Raw genomic sequence first — 20,277 nt, 5'->3', positions numbered from 1 at the left:
AAGAGAGGCATTGGAGGATTGTGTGCCGCTTATGTTATCGTACTTTAAAAAAAACAGATACATTTCGTGAAAACATTTGCACGCAACAAAAGTAAAGTGTTCGTCTCGAGCAATAATTTTCTCCTTTAAAGTTACTCCAAGGAATTTAAGACGAGATGGCCATGAAGCGAAAGTGGAGCCTTTCGCTGAAAAGCAGTAATCATGGATTACAGCGTAAAGGGCTAGCTTGGGTAACGTTTGTAAATTTAACGCCCAGACCCCAATTTTCTTCCTAACTGCCGCAGAGAGTCAAAACCCCAACACCCACCGTGGCAGGATCATGTCTTGCTACTAAGCTTCGTTCTTATTCATCCTTCACACAAACCGTGGTAAGCACTTGCCTGGATTCATTTTTCCTTCACAGCCCACAATTCGGATCTTCCTTGTGTCTGGATGAACAGCAGTTTGCGATTCTTCCGCATAAAATATTAACACATTCAAACCGGCAGAAGCACTTTTATATTGTAATGCTTATTCTCTTCTTCGGCGTTTTGTTTATGCTCGGTTTGTGTTTTCCATCATATACACCCACATACATCAAAATACACCGCGGGTCACTCTTTACAACTCGAGACAGTGTCACTTTCTCGTTTTCCACGTCGTCCTGGTTCCGGTACTTGCATCAGCTGCGTATGGTGATGTTGGTGGCTTGTGCCTCGAGACGTACCATTACAGCAAACTGTTTCCTTTTTCGATTGAAGTACCTCGTTGCATGTTTGATTTTCATTAACAGAACGCAGACAGTCGTACATTCTAACGGGTAAAAACACCAAAACAACTCATCCGATGATGGTTTACACCCAATTGCTGTGCAAACAGGGTAAGGAAAAGCTTGAAGCATGTTGTCCATACTGTATGGCTTGTTTTTGCTTACACCGCTCAAACCCTGATTGATGTAGCAGCAACATCAGCGTGAGGAAAAACACTGTTGTTTTAGACTCTAATTGAATGTTGATGATTGCTAATGCTTGCGCAACTTGAGAAAAGAAACACAATTAATGCATTTTAAATTTTGAGTAGGGTAAATATTTTGCGCCAAATTACTTTGTGTACTCTCCCGTTTTTATGGCACTGCATTGTCTGCGTAATAATTATACCCTGTGATAATGACATGAATAACTGATAAAATATTTGTTTGTAGAATCGACATCTTCACGGCATCAAAACGAAAAAGGTTACGATAAGAACGATTATTTGTTAAACATAACAGCACTTTTCTTCACAATGATTAAAAAAGAGTACATGGAGTTTCCTCTGCTAAACACTACGTTTCTGAGGCACCGTAGGTTAAGAAAAGGAACAAATTCATTATCATCAAATTAATATGTAAAACGATGTTGTTGAAGGTAAAGCCATGCGAACCCGCGTACAAAGCCGCACTTTTCCCTGTTCTACTTTCACCAACAAGTTCGGTACTCCAAACATTCCACCCAAGCGATGGTGAAGATCCTTTTAAACGATTTCTTGATGAAAGCATACCACCGTATAGCGGAACATCATATCGATCGATGTCAACGACGGGTGATTCTCGGACAGCAACCGCACCTCGCACTACGTAAGATGAATAATTTACATGAAATCATCATCTTTACGTTCTGGAAGCCTACCAGGAACTTCCATTTCTTGGAATATGGAAATCGATAATTGACAGCTCCCACGATATCCCCAATCCTCCATCTTCTGACTCATTTTGTAAAAAAAATGCACTTTTAAACAGCCTGAACCTCATTTAAAAGGAGCACAGGCAGAGAATAATATACCAGAGGGTTTAGGGAAGTATAAAGTGTGTCAGTGAAATTCCAATCTTTTGAAATTCCCAACACCCTTCCCAAAATGAACAGTTCGCTAGAAAACTGGGGCAGAACTGTTGGATAGATTCCGTGAAATCGGTTGGCCAATTTATTTCTAATCATGACGAATGGCATTTACCATTAAACATCCTACCTTTTAGCTAAGCAATGGCTTACCAAAAAAGAAAAAAAAACTTAATGAATCTGAAAAAACATAACACAAGGAGCCACAAATAAGCGCTAAAAGTGGACCACCGTGAACACACACTTGGATTTGCCCCGTGGAACCAACAGCAAAAGTGAAGGCAAAACTCAAATTGCGTGCGTGACTATACGTCGTACGCCGCCGCGTTGATCTGCAAGCAGAGATTTGGCAAAAAGTTTTCCATTCCGTTCCGTACAACTCCACACATACAATAATGCCATGCTCAGAAGAAAGGAATTAGTAGTAAGCCAACGTTTCGGTCACATTTTACCTCCGAGGCCTGTATCCTGCTCGTAAAATTGAATCCTCAACCTGAACTGAATTAACTTTTCCCAGTACGTCTGATGTCGCATGTTGTCGGTCATTACTGGTTACCTGCATCTCATGTTCCAGCTGTAAATAGCTCAGTAGAAGGCGTAGAAGGGGCCTTGTATCTCAAAACGCACATGGAAAGAATGGCTCTCACTGATACACAATGTTTTGCTCTATTTATACCGGCCTGGCGGTTCTTATCAGTCATCAGTTAAAACATTTCAATAAAAATGGGATAATGGTATCAAAATTATGTAGCAGGAATGACAAAACGAATGGTGCAGAAAAGTATAACTTATATCATCTGGTTTCAGATTCTGGTGTATAATTGCTTTTACTTTTTTAATGTTGAAACCAAATTAAATGCTAGCATTGGATAATCAGCGTGTAAAAGCCGTTTTGTCTCACGAAAATATTTTTTATTATAATTTACAAACATCAATCGAGTAACATCACATTTCAATTTGAAAAAGAACTACCAAATAACAAAGCTAGCAGCGTTATTTCACCCGTTTCGTCCTACACAACCATGTGATATTGTAGTTTTGGTTTTGGACCAAAAAATCCAATTAAGAATCACGAAGCGAGCGTTTGCTTTGTTCTAGAATATGCAATATTCGGTATTAAAATTCCAGTTGAAACACACCTTTTTGCTTGAAACTTCATAAGTTTGATTTGACCTTTTCATACCCACTCGCTCTAGTGTCTTCGGTATACTCTTGCTTGAATATTCCAACTGACTGTACAAGTACCTGCTTGCTCTAGGCTGCATCCAAAGTCTCCCCCCCCCCCCCCCCTCTGGCCCTCTGGCGGAATACTAAGTGCAGGAAGAATGGTGTACAGATGAATGTTTGGTTTGTTTCACAAAGGCACAAAGTCACTTCCGGCTTGAAGTACTCTGTAGAGCAAACAACAATACGGCTGCTATCTTGACATGGTCCCCATGTAAGCTGTCGGTTTATTTCGAACTGTGTTTTCCATCGGTACACTGGAGCGTCAAATTGCTGCACGTATGAATAGTTCAATCCTGCTGAACAATATTCTCATCCTTGCACAACCGTGGCGTTTTTGCGGTCATGTTAGGTCATTGGAAATGATGGGAAAGAAGAAGGGGGAGCGCTACGACAGGTATGTTCGCTTTCGTGTGAAGTCTTTTCGAAGGCCTTACACTTCAATTCAACCTTGTTTTGCGATGGTTTCACTGCACTTTATCATGAATGGTATTTTATAATACCGGGAATCTTTGAACACAAGGAAATAGAAAAAAGTACCTCATATACATACAAACGCGCACATTACAATGAGCAAATAAGTAGTATCCCTTCAAACAATTCTCTTGAGGGTATTGATATTCTAATTTTTTATTTGATTTTTTCTTATTTTCAGTGAGTAGATATATAATGTAAAACCTTAATATGTCAATTCAATATATCTATGTTATATCAATCCACCATCCATCCATCAATCCACATGCCAAATAAAGTTTTCTTGAGTAGCAGCTACATTTGTTTGCTTTACGTTCTTGTTCGCTCAGTAGCTTATTAGGCGCATTAATTACATCTCGGCCATAAATGGTCGATTGTCCTAGTATAAGAGTAGCCAATACTACCTAAAATCTATGTTGATTTATGTTGATTCTCTTCTGTTGTTCTATTGAAAGCATTGAAAAATAAAACTTAACACTGTAGCTTCTTACATAAGGTAGTTTCAACTAAATAGGTAATAATATTTTCCAATAATCTTGGAATGCCTCAAATTTTGGGTTGAACTTTCACTTTTGCATGTTATGTTCTCTCTTCTCTTCTTTGGCTCAACAACCGATGTCGGTGAAGGCCTGCCTGTACCCACTTGTGGGCTTGAGCTTTCAGTGACTAATTGATTCCCCCCCATAGCAGGATAGTCAATCCTACGTATGGCGGCGCGGTCTATTTGGGGATTGAACCCATGACGGGCATGTTGTTAAGTCGTACGAGTTGACGACTGTACTACGAGACCGGCTGCATGTTATGTTCACATACATCATTAATGAACGTTCGAAAATGTGCATCATAGTTCATTTATCTGCCATTTATCTGAAACAAAAGGAAAAGTGTCAAACAAAACCTCTCTAAACGTACGGAAACGGTCTTCGTATTAATTAATGTTGTGAAGTCTCAATAAAAGGCTTGACATATCAAAGTCAAATTAATCTGTGAACAGGTTGTTTTTAACAAATAACAAGCGAAAGTAGCGTTTTCAACTAAGCATCAGATTTTCGACATGAGTCCTCTAAAAAAAAGGAATTCTGTAATTTGTTATTAGTTATTTGTTACAGTACTAGTAAAACCAGTAGCATCACTAAAAAGCCGACAAACAATACTCTTCCTGTACGTCTGATTATTTGTTCAATTTAAAGTATCAAACAAAAGACAAATCGAATCGTCTAACATTCATATTAATAGAAAAATAAACACATTTTTGACACTATTTTGACACTCGAATAAATTGATTAGAACGTTTATCTCAAAAGTTAAGGAATTAAACGACACATTAAACATATCTTTGCTATTGAGTCTTTATTACTAGCCGCTAAAACCTTGGTATGAAAATACTACTTACTTATTTAGTCGTCTAGTGTCATAATGCCCTCTCAGTCAATGCCTGCTGCAGGAGTGTTTAAAACTACCCACAGTCTTGCGCCATCTGTTACGGTCAATCCACTGTCTCGACTTCAACTAAAACTAAAAAGCGTTAGAGAATGGACGTTACATACTTCACGAGAAAGATCCGGTGTCCGGTTTCATGTATATAATATGACCAGCCCACCGGAACCTGGCAAGCTTGCAATACTGCATTACAGGAAGATCGCTCTATAATTTGTACCCGTCGTTCTAGGCAGGCAGGCGTTTCACTTTCAAAAAAAGTTCGTTTAACAAAATAATATGCCTGGTAATACGCAATTGAAACTTAATAATAAATCACCTTGTCTCAATTGCTAGTAAATAATTGATGAACACTGTTACACACGGTCTCAATACAACTTCTGGACCAAAAAAGAGTTCATGAAGTCATCATATTAGTAAAAATGATTAAAATCTCAACCTAAACTCTTTTACTTCCAAATCTAGTTCCAACTTAGTTTCTGTCATGGTCAAGATCTCCCATAATCTCGAAGAACCTCGAAAGATACAAAAGTGATACAAAGTATTATCATTATCATACATGTCCTTACAAATGACGAGCTTCATATATCAGTTATTGGCATTCGACACCAAATGACTTTCGTTTCGATTTGTTGCGACGGTTGCAACTGAAAACGTTCTCAAGCTGCTATAATCTTAAGTCGGATGACAATCTGTAAAAAGATTCAATCGGTGATTTCTTGGGCTTCCATTGCCCTTGATTCTGTGGATCTACTTTTCTGGTTAAAGGTGATAACAAAAAAATTACAACGAATCACGTGACAACTTCAGATGTTTTATGCGTTCTTGTAAATAAAGGAGTGAGCAACTGTATCGTTTGAACTTTTTGGTTGTCATTGGTTCCAGTTCTAGGTATTCCAACATGTAGATGCAAACAAAATAACAGTTGCTAAACCGCTAGTGCAATAATAAACCCACCCAGTTATGAAATAATATGAGTCTTTTCTCGATAAATTTTACACACACGAGAATCCTTTAAAGATTGTTTCGTTTATCTTTTGTCCAGATCATCAAAAATAAATCTAATGCTTAAAATATAAATCATCAAACGCAAGTTTCACATGAATTGTGCCAACTGTCATGTAAGCGCTTTAACACTAAAATCCCTACAACAACGGATTACCTTTTTACCACATATCCCGATGCTCAGGTCTTAGTAGCCGCTTGCTCTACCAACGGGTCGTAAAAATGATTTCGTAGCCATTTTCACCGACAACTGCCGATTAGCTCCAAAATGGCAAAGGTTAGGCGTAAGCGAACGTGCTATATCGGTTTCGTCGGTCCAACTCGTTTCTTTTGCTATTTCCTTTTCGAGTGAGGGAGTTTTAGCCTGCGGGTTTTAACAGCAAAAGTTCACAGTTCATGAACTTGGTGCGTGAAAATGGTCTCCAAAGCTTACATGGAACGTCCCGAGAACGTGTGGACAAATGATGCAAACTCGGCACGATGCCAATTTTCGACACCTGATCCCATGGCGGTATTATCGGGAGAAGAAGGTTCCCTTCGCTACCCAAGTTACGACCCTTTAAAGATACTCTTTCACTGTGTGCCCAGATTTGTTTGTTTCACAAAATCATTACACTCAATTGCGAACAGATGCTAACTGTTTTGCTTTTTTCTCACATCGATTCAATTTTCCATTCCCAATCGTTTACCATTCTGCTTCGCGTGCCATATCCTTGAGGCATATCTTCTCGTTGGACGGTGTGTTGTCTGAGAGGAGAAAAAACTCGCACTCACACATACTTCACTAAAACGAAATGAAAGATTGATTCCCAACATCGTAGGTTCTTCTTCTTCACATCATTGATGGCCGCATTTGTTTTCGCCTTTGCTGATGGATTTTGACGGCTGAAGTGATTTTAATGAAAATTTAAAATAAACATAAACAATCGGTTCACTTTTTTCTCAAGAAAAAGCTGTGGGAGTTAAGAGGATGAAGAAAGAACGTATATTGATTATCAGATGTAAAACAGTAAGTGGTTAAATATACCATGGCTGCAAATCAAGGTTTTACTTCCGTATTTTGACCATGGATAAAAATGGTTATTCTTTAAGTTACTTGTACAGCAACAAATTCTATACCGAAAAAGATTTGTAATGTACACATATATAGCAGATATTAAACTCGATATGTATGTATTGATTATATGTATATACTATTAACATATAAATGGACACAAATATGCCATTTAAGCTATAAAAGTATCAGGTATTTTTCAACTTTTTATAATTATAGTTTTTTCTCACTAATAAAATAGTGTGAAAAACATGTATCAAATTTACAATCATCGTCAAGTCATATACCATAACTCATCAATCAAAACGTTGTAAGACCAATAGCTTAACGTTATCCACGTACTATACTTACGATGTAACATCTATCCAAAGCTGACGGTAATCAAGCTTGACACTGCCATTTGCAGTGCAATTGGTGCTATTCAAGTTTTTTCCTCGCAAATCCCAAAGCAGTCAATTTGAAACACAGTTTCTGTCCTGCAATTTACCCTATTCATTCGCCATACGTCTATTCATTCATTCGCCCAAGTCTATTTGCTATATGTCTCCTCATGTAGAATCGGAAAACACACTGGAATAGAACACTACTTTCAGTACCCTCATACGCTAGCATGGAAGATGTTAGCCAAAGTTCGGTAATCGATATAATTTTCATTATAGAACAAGTTCGTTCCACCATGCCATCGCATCCAATGAAGCAGCAGAGGAGTTGAACTTTTTTTTTTGACAAGGCAAAACATATACATTTGTGGGTGCGAGTGGTCGTGTGATACAACGATTCAAACAAAAGGACTGTAACGAAGCATGAAACATCCACCACCGTACAAACGAAGAAGATGTGGAACTTAAAAAAAATGTTACAAATTTATCGAGGCGTCGAAATACAAACTACCTTGTAGTAAAAGTTGTCGGCCGTATCGATTCGTAGAGCTTTGTGCAGCGCGTGTCCGAAGGTACAGGAGAGTGTCTTGTTACCAAACAAAGAACGAAAGGAAACAGAACTCAGTATTTTGTTTCATTAATGGATGTCGTGCAAATGTTTTCTCTACGTGAAATTCGATATTATATTATCGATATTCATTCCATGTGTCTTCTGATACAATCAGAATGGAAAAGTTTACAAACCATATCTGATACATTACTATCTTAATGTTAGGCATACCTCTGTTCGTGGAATGTCTATGTCTACAACGGAAAAACAAAGTGATGCGTCGTTTATTATTGTTTCCATATTAAAAAGACAATCAGACCTCACATATTTGAAAAAAAGCCTTTAAGATACATGTTACTATAAGGACAAAATCCCAGTTTTCAGTCAAAATTATAATTCAATGTTTGCAATAAAAGCTATAATTTAATCGAAGAAATTAAACAACCTCATTAATTGAACCAAATTAATAATACGTCAAATATACCCTAGCAAACCGTTGTAAATCGTAAATTTTAATGTGTTCAATTTCATGGCTCAAAACTACAGTACAAACATAACCTAAATAATCAAACACCGCTAACAAGCATCATTTTACCTGCCAAGCTCGCAATTAACCTTTGTCTTTATGACTGCCGTGGCTAGTTTGTGAATTTTCATTAAGATTTAATTTGACATGCTGCACGCCCCCATCAGTAAAGATCGCGGAAAAGTGGTATTTGAGGTCATGCACATTTTTGTAAGCCGTGGCCAAGCGGCACTTAATGACAGTCAAACAACCCTTTTCGCTCCGCAGCAGCATGTACGGCTCAGTACAAATGAGATTATTTAGTACTATTTTTATTCCTCGTAAGATTTTTTACGATGATGGCACAACGCCCTGCCTGCTCTCCCGAAATGACACGAAAAACATGCTTCCATCTCAGCTGAAACAACACTGTCTTAAGGTTGCCCACTGCCCTTCTGGATGTCCAAACCGCACGCTCGGGAAAAAGAGATTTTTAAAAGGCGACCATTAGAAAACTTGGCTTCCCTCTCGGAAGTGATAAATTCGTTCCCAAAACAAGTATCTTGTCGGGACGAACAGCGAACAACAATGTGCCCAGACCTCAAACTGGTTACAAAGTGAGTGGGATGACATCTCCTGTGTGGTTGTTTCGAAAGTTATGTAGCTGCAACTTCAAATATAGACTTCATTGCCCATTCAATCTGTGCTAAGGATGAAGCAGAAATATTTATACTACCGTAAATAAACTGGTAGGAGAAGAGAAACACACTCTGTTTTACCGCTTCTGTAGATCGAACGAGACGCAGTTTGACTTGTTCGTAACTGCGCCTTACGGTTACATTCTCGAGGATTGGTGGTAAATGAATGTGACATTAAAACATGCCAAGCGTGTAGGACGCGTACCTTGAGCCGACTAAATAAATTAAAATCATTCCTATGATAGGGCAACCACCAGTGGCACGAAAATGTTAATTTATTTGATCGTACGGCTAAACGGCATTATTGTAGGCGAGTGTCGATTGTAGCATAGCAGAAGCATGTGGTAAATAATTATTTATTAAAATTATAATAAATATAACACACATGAATTCTCAGCTTTCATTTTATCTCAACATTGATGAACATAGATTAATAAAAATTGCATCTAATTACTATCTAAGTAATTTGATTGAGATTTTGTAAAAACAAAAGTCAAAAAATTATAATTGTGAAATAGTTAAAATGTGATCTAAGAGATATTTAAGTTCTTTTACTATGTAAAGTCAGCCACAAAAGCGTGCATTCAATTATTTTATTATGCGTTATGTTCTATATTCACCTTGCATCATCGAACCAGATTTCACAACATCGTAGTAAAGCTACTTTTCATGAGTTTCAAGTTGTCTATTAAGTGGTTTGGCTAAAACTTATATAAACAATATTAGACTTGTGAAGGCAAATAACGACATAAGAACTACTCAGAAGTAAAACAAAGTACACAAACATACACGAACGAAAATATAAGGCGGAGCGGAGCATACAAGTTTCAGATTTTACTATATTCTACCGATCATTTGATGTTCTTTTGTTACCAGTTGGCTACAATTACCTGACTATTGACACCGTTCATCTTGATATTTTATCTGCACACCTGCATCGTTCCTTACTTCAATACAATCTGCTCAGCTTTACTGTACACGTTCCTTATACGTTCAATTGAAGGATGCAAGCCCTGGAGACCCGTATTGTAAGGAAAATCCAAAATTGATACTTTCTGTTTCACTACAAGCGACCGTTTTATGCTGAAACCATCCGCAATGACTTTCACTTTACATTTTTTTTTCTCTGTATTCTTCTCCTTGTACGCGATGGACGTTTTGGCTTCACTTGATGGAAAAGATGAAAACAATAAAAATAAATAAAGCAAATTTATGTACCACATTCCCTTCCTCCCACCTCTTGGAGGTCTTAACAATGATCAAGCATTCAGGCAGAAAGGTGAATCTAGAAAACCAAATCCGAACATGCACTCAGCCCAGTCAGAAGGCTAAACAACATACGGACTGTGAATTGTGAAGTACACATGTACTCACCGTACATGCTCTCTCGGTGGTATACACTTCCTTGCAAGCGAACACTCGAATACACATCCAACAACTACTTCCTGCTGCTCGTACGTGCTCAAGTATGCGCTATCTATATGTTACCACTGTGCAGTTTAGTACGACGCAACCATACCGAGCTTATCCCAGTCAAATCTTCTTTACCAAGCGCACGCGTTTTATCCATTCGAATGGAAAATCACATCACCATTGCCGTACGAACGTTTCCAAATTCGAAGACGCAAATTTTTCGACAAAACACATTTCCGTCAATCTGTACCGAGCGCTACGACTCAATGCATCACGTTCCGATAAGTCATTCAAAACCACTTATTGTGATGTAAAAATAGAGACAACATGAATGGTAGAAAAAGCATATTTCCCTGTCGGTGTGCTGCAAAGCCATTTTTATCCCCCTAGTAATGAGATTTATCGATTCAACGTAGTCAAAGATCTTTTAGTTTCGTTTATTTCAACGAAAATATACTGAAAGATAGATTAAGATACATTTCCGGACTGATTTGTTCTTTTTTTATATTTTGTGGTTGTAGTTGTATTGAAAGTTTGTTGAATCTGTCAAAATCATCGCAAGTTTTTTTTTTAATAAACTTAATCCTATGCTAAATTGATCGCATAGGATTAAGTTTATTAAAAAATTGATTGAAAATTTGAAATTTTTCATTTGAAATTGAAAATTGAAATTGAATAATTTCAAACAATAGTTTAACTTTAAATTTAAATCACAGCATCCAATTTACTTAACATGCAAAAGGTAATTACATTAAAATGAAGCAGTATACACTTGTTTGTACAGTGTTTCCCGAAATCAAAGCATTGTATCAACTACCTGACAGATATTGTTCATACTTTACCTGACCGTGTCACTGCCAATCCATCCATCAATAGTATGACGGGACGGTCATGCTATTCTAGCGTGCAAAAGTTTATCTCAATTTAAAAACAACCATCATCTACGGTGCCTTTAGCCTTACACAACACTCACCGGATATTCCCCCGTTCGTTCTCGCATGGTCGAGGATCGATAATTTTGATTGAGTTATTTGCCATCCGATTCCCATTCAAGCACAACTTTTCTGGCAGGATCTTTTTCATGTTTCCGCCTTACAGTGAGGAACAACACTGATGGAAATTGGATTAATGTTTTGCATAATTTAATGCGACCGAAAACTCCGCGTTGCATTGTTGTGCCCGCAACTCACTTAAAAAGCTGTCTGCATAACTTTTGCGTAATCTTCTTGCTGTAACCTATTAAATCATCATCACGTTAGGCATGAAACATATTCTGATACCACCTCTGAAAAGTAAATAAGACCCTTGGCAGGTCAATTACGACTGTTTGTACAACAGGGAATTCTTTTTTCCCACCGGCACTGGCAGAAGGAAGTAAATGGATATTATAACTGAATTATTCAATTACACTAACCCTCATAAATATGGTAATGTAAACTTTCTCATCCTTTGCAATGTTCTACTGACCTACCAACCATATATTGTGTTGAATCATGATAGTTTTAGGAAGAAGTTTATTTATTTTAAACATTACAACCAAACTGAATTGAATACCATCGTTACTCTGTTTTAGTTTGAAACAATAAACGATTTTTTTAATCAAAGCAAATAATACAATACTATTTTGACTAAATTTTCTAAACAAACAAAGCAAATTCTTCTATTACAATTTATGATCTTTTTTCAACTTTAAAGAAACCAAAACAAGCGTATTTGGTTCTTGCCATGCTCCGTTCCCTATATTGATGATTTTGGTGCTCTTGCTTGGGATTGTTTTCAATCACATCACTTATTCGTAGCTTGAGTGATGGACGTGATCGAATTATGGCCTCTCAAACTAGCACCACATTTCTCATTTTCCTGGCACAAAGTTTCTATCGGCGAAAATCGTAAACGTACGTGAAATCCTGTCCCGATTGAAACAAACTCCCACTACGCGTTACTGAAGGCACATTGTTGTTTTTGCCCAAGACACAAAAAACGAAGTGCATTGATTTTTTTCACACTGAACACTTATGGTTACCAAATTGAAAGGTTCTCGTCGTGAAAAACAAGCCACAATGGGCCATACCGTAGAGATTTTCCGTTCGTTTTATAGCGTCCACGCCCGAACCATGTTTCATTGAATATCCTCGAGAGCCTTGAAGGCAAGGTGGCAGTTGTATCAGATAAAGGGATTTTTTTTATCCCGTGCCTATCGCTTTGGAATACATCCTGTCGTATCCTGGGAGAAACAGCTTAATCCCTTCGTTGCACCGATGTCACGTGCGGGCCAAGAGAGAAGCATAGGGAAAATGTCGGCGCATTTAAGTGGGGATCATGGCGATGAAGCACCTAATACGTGGTGAAGTACCAACCGTTTTATGGGGATGATTGTGACCGCCGTGGATGGATTATGATACAGTGAGTGTAAAATTAGGCTTGAAGGCTGTTGAGGTGTACAAAGAACAAGTTATATATTTGTTTGTTTGTTTCAAACCAATAACAATGAATTTAGAACATGAAATGGTAGTGATCTTGGAAATAATAGTCATTGTTAGTTAAATTTAATTTAAATGAAATTTATTTCAAACTATTCACTTTTAACTAAAAAAACATAAATAAACAATTTAATAAACAAACTTCACGGGCGATCACGTGGTACAGTCGTCAACTCGTATGACTCAATAACATGCCCGTCATGGGATCAAACTTAAAATGAACCGTCCCCCCGTAGCAAGGACTGACTATTTGGTTGCGTGGTATTGAATAAAGTCTCGAAAGCCTGTCAAAGACTGTTTTCTCATATTGTCGGTATGTAATTGTTTTGCACCGTGTCCCCATACGTAAAACTGACTATCCTGCTATGGATAATCAAACAGTAACTGAAAGCCAAGCCCAAGTGGTACAGACAGGCCTTAAACGGCAACGGTGGTTGTGCCAAAAGAAGAAGAAGAATTTATGCATAGAGATAATTTCACTCACGCACCTGAAGATGTCATTATTTTGCGTGATCAACTTCCTTTTTTACCTTTTTTTCCTTAACATGTTTTTAGATATGACATTTAAACATATATTTATATATAAAAAAATATTATATAAAAACATACAATTGCTTTTCATAGAAGGTATAATTTTAAATTTGACAGAAATAATATTTTAGCTAATGTTTTTAAATTGAAATGCAATGTGAACAATGAACGGTTTCCTTTTTTAAGTTGTATAGACTGCACCAGAGCAAAAATGATATTATGTGATATGACATGCTGAATATTTATAAGCTTTTTTATTATCGCCCACTAACGGCTTCTTCTTTTTCTTTGGCGCAACAACCGCTATCGGCCGTGTACTCCTAATGCACAGTCAGTGCATTCAATGACTAATTGAATAACCATAGTAAGATAGTCAGTCCTACGTATGTAGTTTAGTTTCTTATATTTATAGGAAAAAATCGTCGATACTGAATCAGAGACCATGAGAAAAAGAGAAAACCAGAGAAAAATATCTGCACCATGTACTGTTTTTCTTGATTGCAAGATAAAACTCATAATGATCTCACGGGCCGTCCTTCACTAAATCTTGTCGTATAATATTGTTTATGTACAACGGTAATGTTTTCTTTTCACACTTAGCACGTCTCCATGCTTCACGGCGTTCAACCAGAAAGGGGTTAAGATGATGTAGATGCTCAGTTTATAACGTAGTAAATTTCATCAACCAAAAAAACATCTACTTGGAAAAACAAACATTAGGTCATGCTTTAGCAATTTATTGCTTACATTTTCTCAACGTGTCTGAACGAGATATGTCGTTATTGAAGGGTGAATTTTGCATACCAAACCAATTAGTCTCTCTTGCGCACACGTTGTTAAACTAAGAAGATTTTTAATAGCAGTATTCCGGTAGTTGTAGGTACTCATCCTTGAGTCACGTTAAAAATGTCATTAAGAGTATAGTCCTATAGTTTACCAATTAAATTATCTAATGCTTATTTTTTATGTTTTTACCAATGTATTTACCAGGCTATTTTTAAGTATTTTTATGTATGATGCTGAGCTATACGTTAAATAACTAATGTAATGTATTTAAAGTTCATTCGGCTTAACTGGCTATATTTTAAATAGTTACATATGAACTTGAATATGAATAGTTTAAGCTATTGTGAATCTAAAATGTCATAGCCAACCTTATTGAAATGAGCAATGTCAGAGGTATAGTATTGGTTTCTTGTTTGTTATTTTATTTTGTACTCATATGTATTTCTAAACTTAACTAAACAAATAAAACAAATCAGAAATATTTTAAATGAAATTATCATCATCACCAAACAACAATTGACATTTTACCTTGTTACATTGCGCTCTGTCCAATTACATCGAATTAACTATTATCGAACGTGAATAATGATACTTAAAATGCTGTAATCGCTGGTTTGCTACACTACCGAACTAATATTATGTTTGCTCCAATGTGGGTTTGGCTGTGACCGAGATAAGATTCATCCCGATTTATGCATGTTATGCACATCTATTGGTGTTTTTTCGTCGTCTCATTGGCACTCCGTTTTTCTACATCGTATGTACATTTGCATAACAGACTATGAGCTCATCTTGTGGTTCGCAAGAAGAAAATCCTGCATTGGTTGATACTGTACAGCTCTCGTCTCGGAGCTATGGAACAATGTAATCGACCCCATTGGCGGAACGTTTGATGTTTGATGTGCCGTTAAATCAACCGCATACGCAGTGGATTTACTGTGCTCTAATTCAGCTGTACCGAAGAGGACTGAAAACCTCCATCCTGATGCCAGCTTGAACTTAACCCGTTACAGTACGGCTCATTGAACCATTGAGCAGATGTTTGAAACACATTCAGCGTTGTCAGCTCGAGTTTCAAGGCAAGCTGCTAGGGAGATCCAAAAGCATTACCACATTTTCACCTTACAAACAACCAACACGTTGTCGCGTTTTAACTGAGCTCGAGGTAGTAAGGACATCCGCGACAACTAAGTGCGCTGAAAGGAACAGTGATAATTAGCTAGGGCCGCCATCTTTACAACCCTTTTTAAAAGAAATGGTAAAGAGAAAGCTTTTATCATATCAATTCATAGCTACCTGAGCACGGATTGCAAGGTGTGTTGAACTTCACCTGGGAGGTTTGAAAACCTACTTGCCACCACTGCCATCGTTGGCAGCAGCGACAGAACGATACGTCGGGTATCATGTTTTTGCATAAAATAACCCACATAAGTAGACACACAAAACGCTACCCGGCACGAAAACCGCGAGCCGTTTATTAATTGAGTTTGGACCCCGTGCTCTCAGCCACCGTAACGCTTCGTCGAGTGAACCGAACATGTCCCGTGGCCGTAATTACTTCCATTCAATACGTTGGGGAAAAGGCACCACGTTTCCAATTAGACAATTGGAAACTTTTTACCGAAAAACCGCCCGCAAAGACGAGAGCCAAAGCCGAGGGGGGTTGGCGGGGTTTTCTGCTACAAACCGGGTGACGAAGGCGTAAAAGGGTAAAAAGCATGGATATGTACGAGTCCCACGGGAGATCGTACCAGTTCCTACCAGGGAGTGCCGGAGCCCAAAAATCGATACCAAGCCGGTTGAGCGCTTTGCACGTAATCATATCATTCTTGTTGGGGGCGGTCGGCGCGTCGGTCGGTGGTTTGTTTCACTTTTCATGTTTTGTTGCTTTTTTGTGTTTTAGTGGCATTGTTCGTTTGTGCTTGCTTATTTTTTTGTGTGGTCATTGTACCGTTCTGTCCCTCTGAAACAAATCTCCCTAATTTTGCTGTCGTTTATGGGACGGTAATTTAATCTTTGTTTTCAGCACAAAGAAAGCGCGTTCTAGTGGAAACGCAACAATGGTAATAATGTTTGTTTGAAAAAAGAGAAGAATTATGCATACGTGGTACAGTATTATGCCTCCAGCTTAAAGGAAATTATCCTGGTAATCGTTTTAACACTCTACGATTTAAATTGATTATGTGTTTAAATCAAACAAATTAAAGTTTGTGTTGTGGCACAAAGAAGTGTAAAAAAATGCTTCACTTTAAAAAAAACCATAGTGGCTTAATATTTAACCCTACACATTTTATATGTTTTTCGTTTTTGCTTTCATTCTCACGCTAGCGTGTTACTTCTAAATCAAAAAGCCCCCTGGACACATATATTTTCCCAAACCCACCAAACCCTTTTTCGACACAAAACTATTTCGCAGCCATAACGGTACGAACCGGAAAACACATACATCATCAGCCGTAAGGGTCATAGTGCTTTACAATGTTTGTTTTACTACTATATTTTAGAGCTCATAGGAGAATTCACAGTAAAAAGTATGCACAGAAGGTCTTGTTTATTTATTTATACATGTCTGGTTTTCTTCATTTTTGACTTGTTAATTAAGCAAATTGAATATGGTTTCTAACCTCACATCGGCGAGAGAAAAGGTTCATGTGGTTTTGTTTTTCTTGAGCCTGTATTTCAAAACTGTTGTGAACAGTATTAAAACATATTTTATCCGTCTCTTATCTCATTTCAGACCAATACGTAACACATATACTAAGCCACCCATAAGCACAAAAAAAACAACACCCAGTGGACCACAACCGTAGACAACGAGTAGTTTTTTGTATTTTACTACTAAAAAATATAAAACATAGACACGTAGACCACGTAGATACGCCCCGTCCTGGTCCGATTACGAGAAAATGTCCCTGCAGAATGATACCGATCCGGCAACGAATTCGGGCTACGGTAGCTCGGACGAAACCGCCTCGCTGCTGGTGATGGCCGGCACCAACAGCAGCAGCACGACCACAACGTCCGGCTCCAGCATCATATCCACCATCAACAAACCCAGAATGGCGTCACACTCCTCGTTTAACGGGCCGACGATGGCCACGGGTCCAATCGCGGGCCCGAGCAGCAACCTCAACCAAACCGCACTGACTACCACCGCCGGTGCCGTCAACAAACCAATCCTCATCCGTCAGGATCGTACCTCCACCTATCTAGCCAGTCCACAGCTCTCCGCCACAGGACTGGGCGGCTCGGAGGAAAGCGCAACCGGTGAGGATGACCAACATAATGCCCGCTCAGTACCGGACATTGAGCTGCACTGTCGACTGGAAGCACCGGCCATTGCCGTATCCGCTTCCTGTCACAGTGATGGTGGAAGTGGTGGCCGGATCGCCGTCACAGAACGAGCCGCCTCTACCGGTTCCGGGTCGGGCGGCTATCAGCTGATTCCGTATAACAGATGTCGCGCCTGTCGTAACTGTGATAGACGTGCCTCAACTACGCCGATGTCTTCGCTAAAGCTCACGCGCTCCGTATCGAAGGAAAGCGTCCGGAGCGCACTACACAGCCGCCTCACCGTGCAGCACTCAACGATACCGCCCGTGCTCATCACCTCCTCGCCGACTTCTGGCTCCCGCATCATCCGCCAAAGCTCACAACCCGAGGCAAGCACCTTGTCCTGCTGTGCGAACCAGTGCGCGCATGCCTGCTCCATGCCGAGCTCGTCATTGCGGCAGCTTCGCGAACCAGGCGACGGTATTGCCGGCATAGCGGCCGACTCCATGCGCATCAACGGTGGCATGCGGCAGTTCAAACAGGTAAGCTTTGTTTGCATGCAACTTGCGTACGATTTGTTTAAAGACAGCGGCGGCGGCTAAAACAGCCAACATCGTGAGAACAGCGCGAACAAACACGAACGAGCACGTGTACCGATTGCTTAAAAATAAACGACCCCGTACGCACGGAAATAGAATCTAATGTCTACGTACCCACATCCAAAACGGACGGCCTCCACCATGGGCCAATTTGGACCTTTTACTACCGTACTGCACACAATATTTTTACTTTCACATTGCGGTAGGAATGAATCTCCCCATACCGGGCCAGTGAAAGGTAAAAAGGAAAAATCATGTTTTTAATCATGCTTTCGATGCAAATCGCTCTGCGAGTGGCAAATTGAGTGACATACCATAATTCAAGGACGTCAATTTGCTCCAAAGCGTACCGCCCGACCGTATAACAATAGAATCCACGCACTCTTAGCATAATGATTGATGGTCCACATCGAGCCATTGTTTCTTCCAGCTCCTATCGCCACCGGAGGTTCCGATACTGCCAGTGGGGCATCGTATCGATCTGGAGCGAATATATGCGTATGTGTAGCTGAGACTGTTTTGTATACATTTGATTTCCCTTTTTTCTCCGTATACCTTTAATTCGATGACATGTTTTTGCTCGTTATCCCAAATCACTTTATGTGACTGGCGGGATGACCGTGCAGGTTCGATTTGTTTTCACTTTGGGGAACGTTGGAAATGAGTTGATTAGCTTGTTTCGGTTCTACCATCCAAACGGCCCAATTATTTCGAAATCTCAAAAAAGGGCATTTGCGTTATAGCGTTCTAAATTTAAATCAACTTTGTGAATATACTCCGTAATGGGGGAAGGGTTCAGTCGAAGATTCATTTCTTATATTTTATTCAAATGAGTCAATTGATAGTGAATTAAGAACCAAAAACAAGCAACACAATCGTCCAGAATGAAATTTTAATAGACGTTTTTAATAGACAATATCACAACACCGCAGTAAAAAGCGTAATGTGTCGCTTTTTTAATTTGAAAAGTGTTGCATTTGCTGTGTGATGCCTAACTATTGGCCATTGGCTTACTTTTGTCCAACCGTTTAAACATATATATGTTCATTCTTTAAAATCATCAATGTCAACATGCTTTCTCTATCTCTACATATTTAACTTCAAACATCCATCCATCATCTTTCCTGTCGTCTATTCTTACGTATGAATCAATTCGTACTATTTTACTACTTTTACCATTACTACTATTTCTACTATTACCATTACCTCTACTACTACCACTACTTCTACTACTACTACTACTACTACTACTACTACTGCTGTCCATCTTCTGGTACCACTGACATTAGCTGGTTGCTCGCAGGCGCGAAAAGGAACAGGTGTGTGCATTTCGTGCCAGGCTTCCAAACAATTTAGAATTTAACCACACGCTAATACGTAATATGGTGCACCCGCTTTTGACCTAACGACGTCGTTTTGCCGACAATCGTTCATAAGATGCACCGCTAACACACGCTGTATATAAATTGCGTGTATATCTGATTGAAAGTATTACCAGCACAACATTAAATTTGGTTTTTGGTTATAGCTTATAGTTTTTTTTACGTTTACACTTTTAGTTCCCGAGTGATATTGGGTTGTATGTTTTTTAACTATTATTTTCATGTTTATAGTTTAGCAAATTAAAAACAAATCTTTTAACAATCAAAACATTAGCGTTGTAAATATCTGTTTTCACAACCTAGTTGTGAGCCAAGTACACACGCAAATAGTAGATTACTTACATCAAATTTGAATGGTTGTAAATTTGCAATAGAACTTTTTTGTTTGTTTGTTTTTCTTGATTAATCTTCTGATGGTAAGTAAAGGCAAAAATACTACTTCCAAAACAGTGCACGCTTGATGATGAGTGAAAAAAGCATTTATTTAAGGAAAACATGATTACTGCAGTGTTTTTTTTAGCTTATTTAAAATAGATTTATAGGAACTGTGGTGTAGCAATAAGTGTATTGTTTGCCCCAGAACAAATAAAATAGTTAAGATGCAGGAAAGAACACTTCCATCAATATTTCCTT

At 38.6% G+C, this 20,277-nt stretch overlaps 1 protein-coding gene across 12 annotated transcripts in view; it reads left to right on the top strand.

The window, feature by feature from the left end:
* LOC1275242 (small conductance calcium-activated potassium channel protein) overlaps positions 1–20,277 on the top strand; it is a 128,586-nt gene that overhangs the window by 8,672 nt on the left and 99,637 nt on the right. For 7 of the 12 annotated variants that reach the window (XR_009766604.1, XR_009766605.1, XM_061663002.1 and 4 more), the window contains exons 3-4: positions 17,128–18,205; positions 19,552–19,581. Coding sequence is in view for 10 of the 12 variants with exons in the window: in XM_061663002.1 (XP_061518986.1) it covers positions 17,297–18,205; positions 19,552–19,581 (939 nt within the window). In the remaining 2 variants the exon portion in view is untranslated. The remainder of the gene's footprint in view (positions 1–17,127; positions 18,206–19,551; positions 19,582–20,277) is intronic. The other 5 variants (XM_314474.5, XM_061663006.1, XM_061663004.1 and 2 more) reach the window with 1 other exon arrangement.

The sequence above is a fragment of the Anopheles gambiae genome, chromosome 3, assembly GCF_943734735.2.
Source record: "Anopheles gambiae chromosome 3, idAnoGambNW_F1_1, whole genome shotgun sequence".
NCBI lineage: Eukaryota > Metazoa > Arthropoda > Insecta > Diptera > Culicidae > Anopheles > Anopheles gambiae.
The sequence above is the reverse complement of the archived record's forward strand: the minus strand, read 5'-3'. Positions and strand labels throughout refer to the sequence as shown.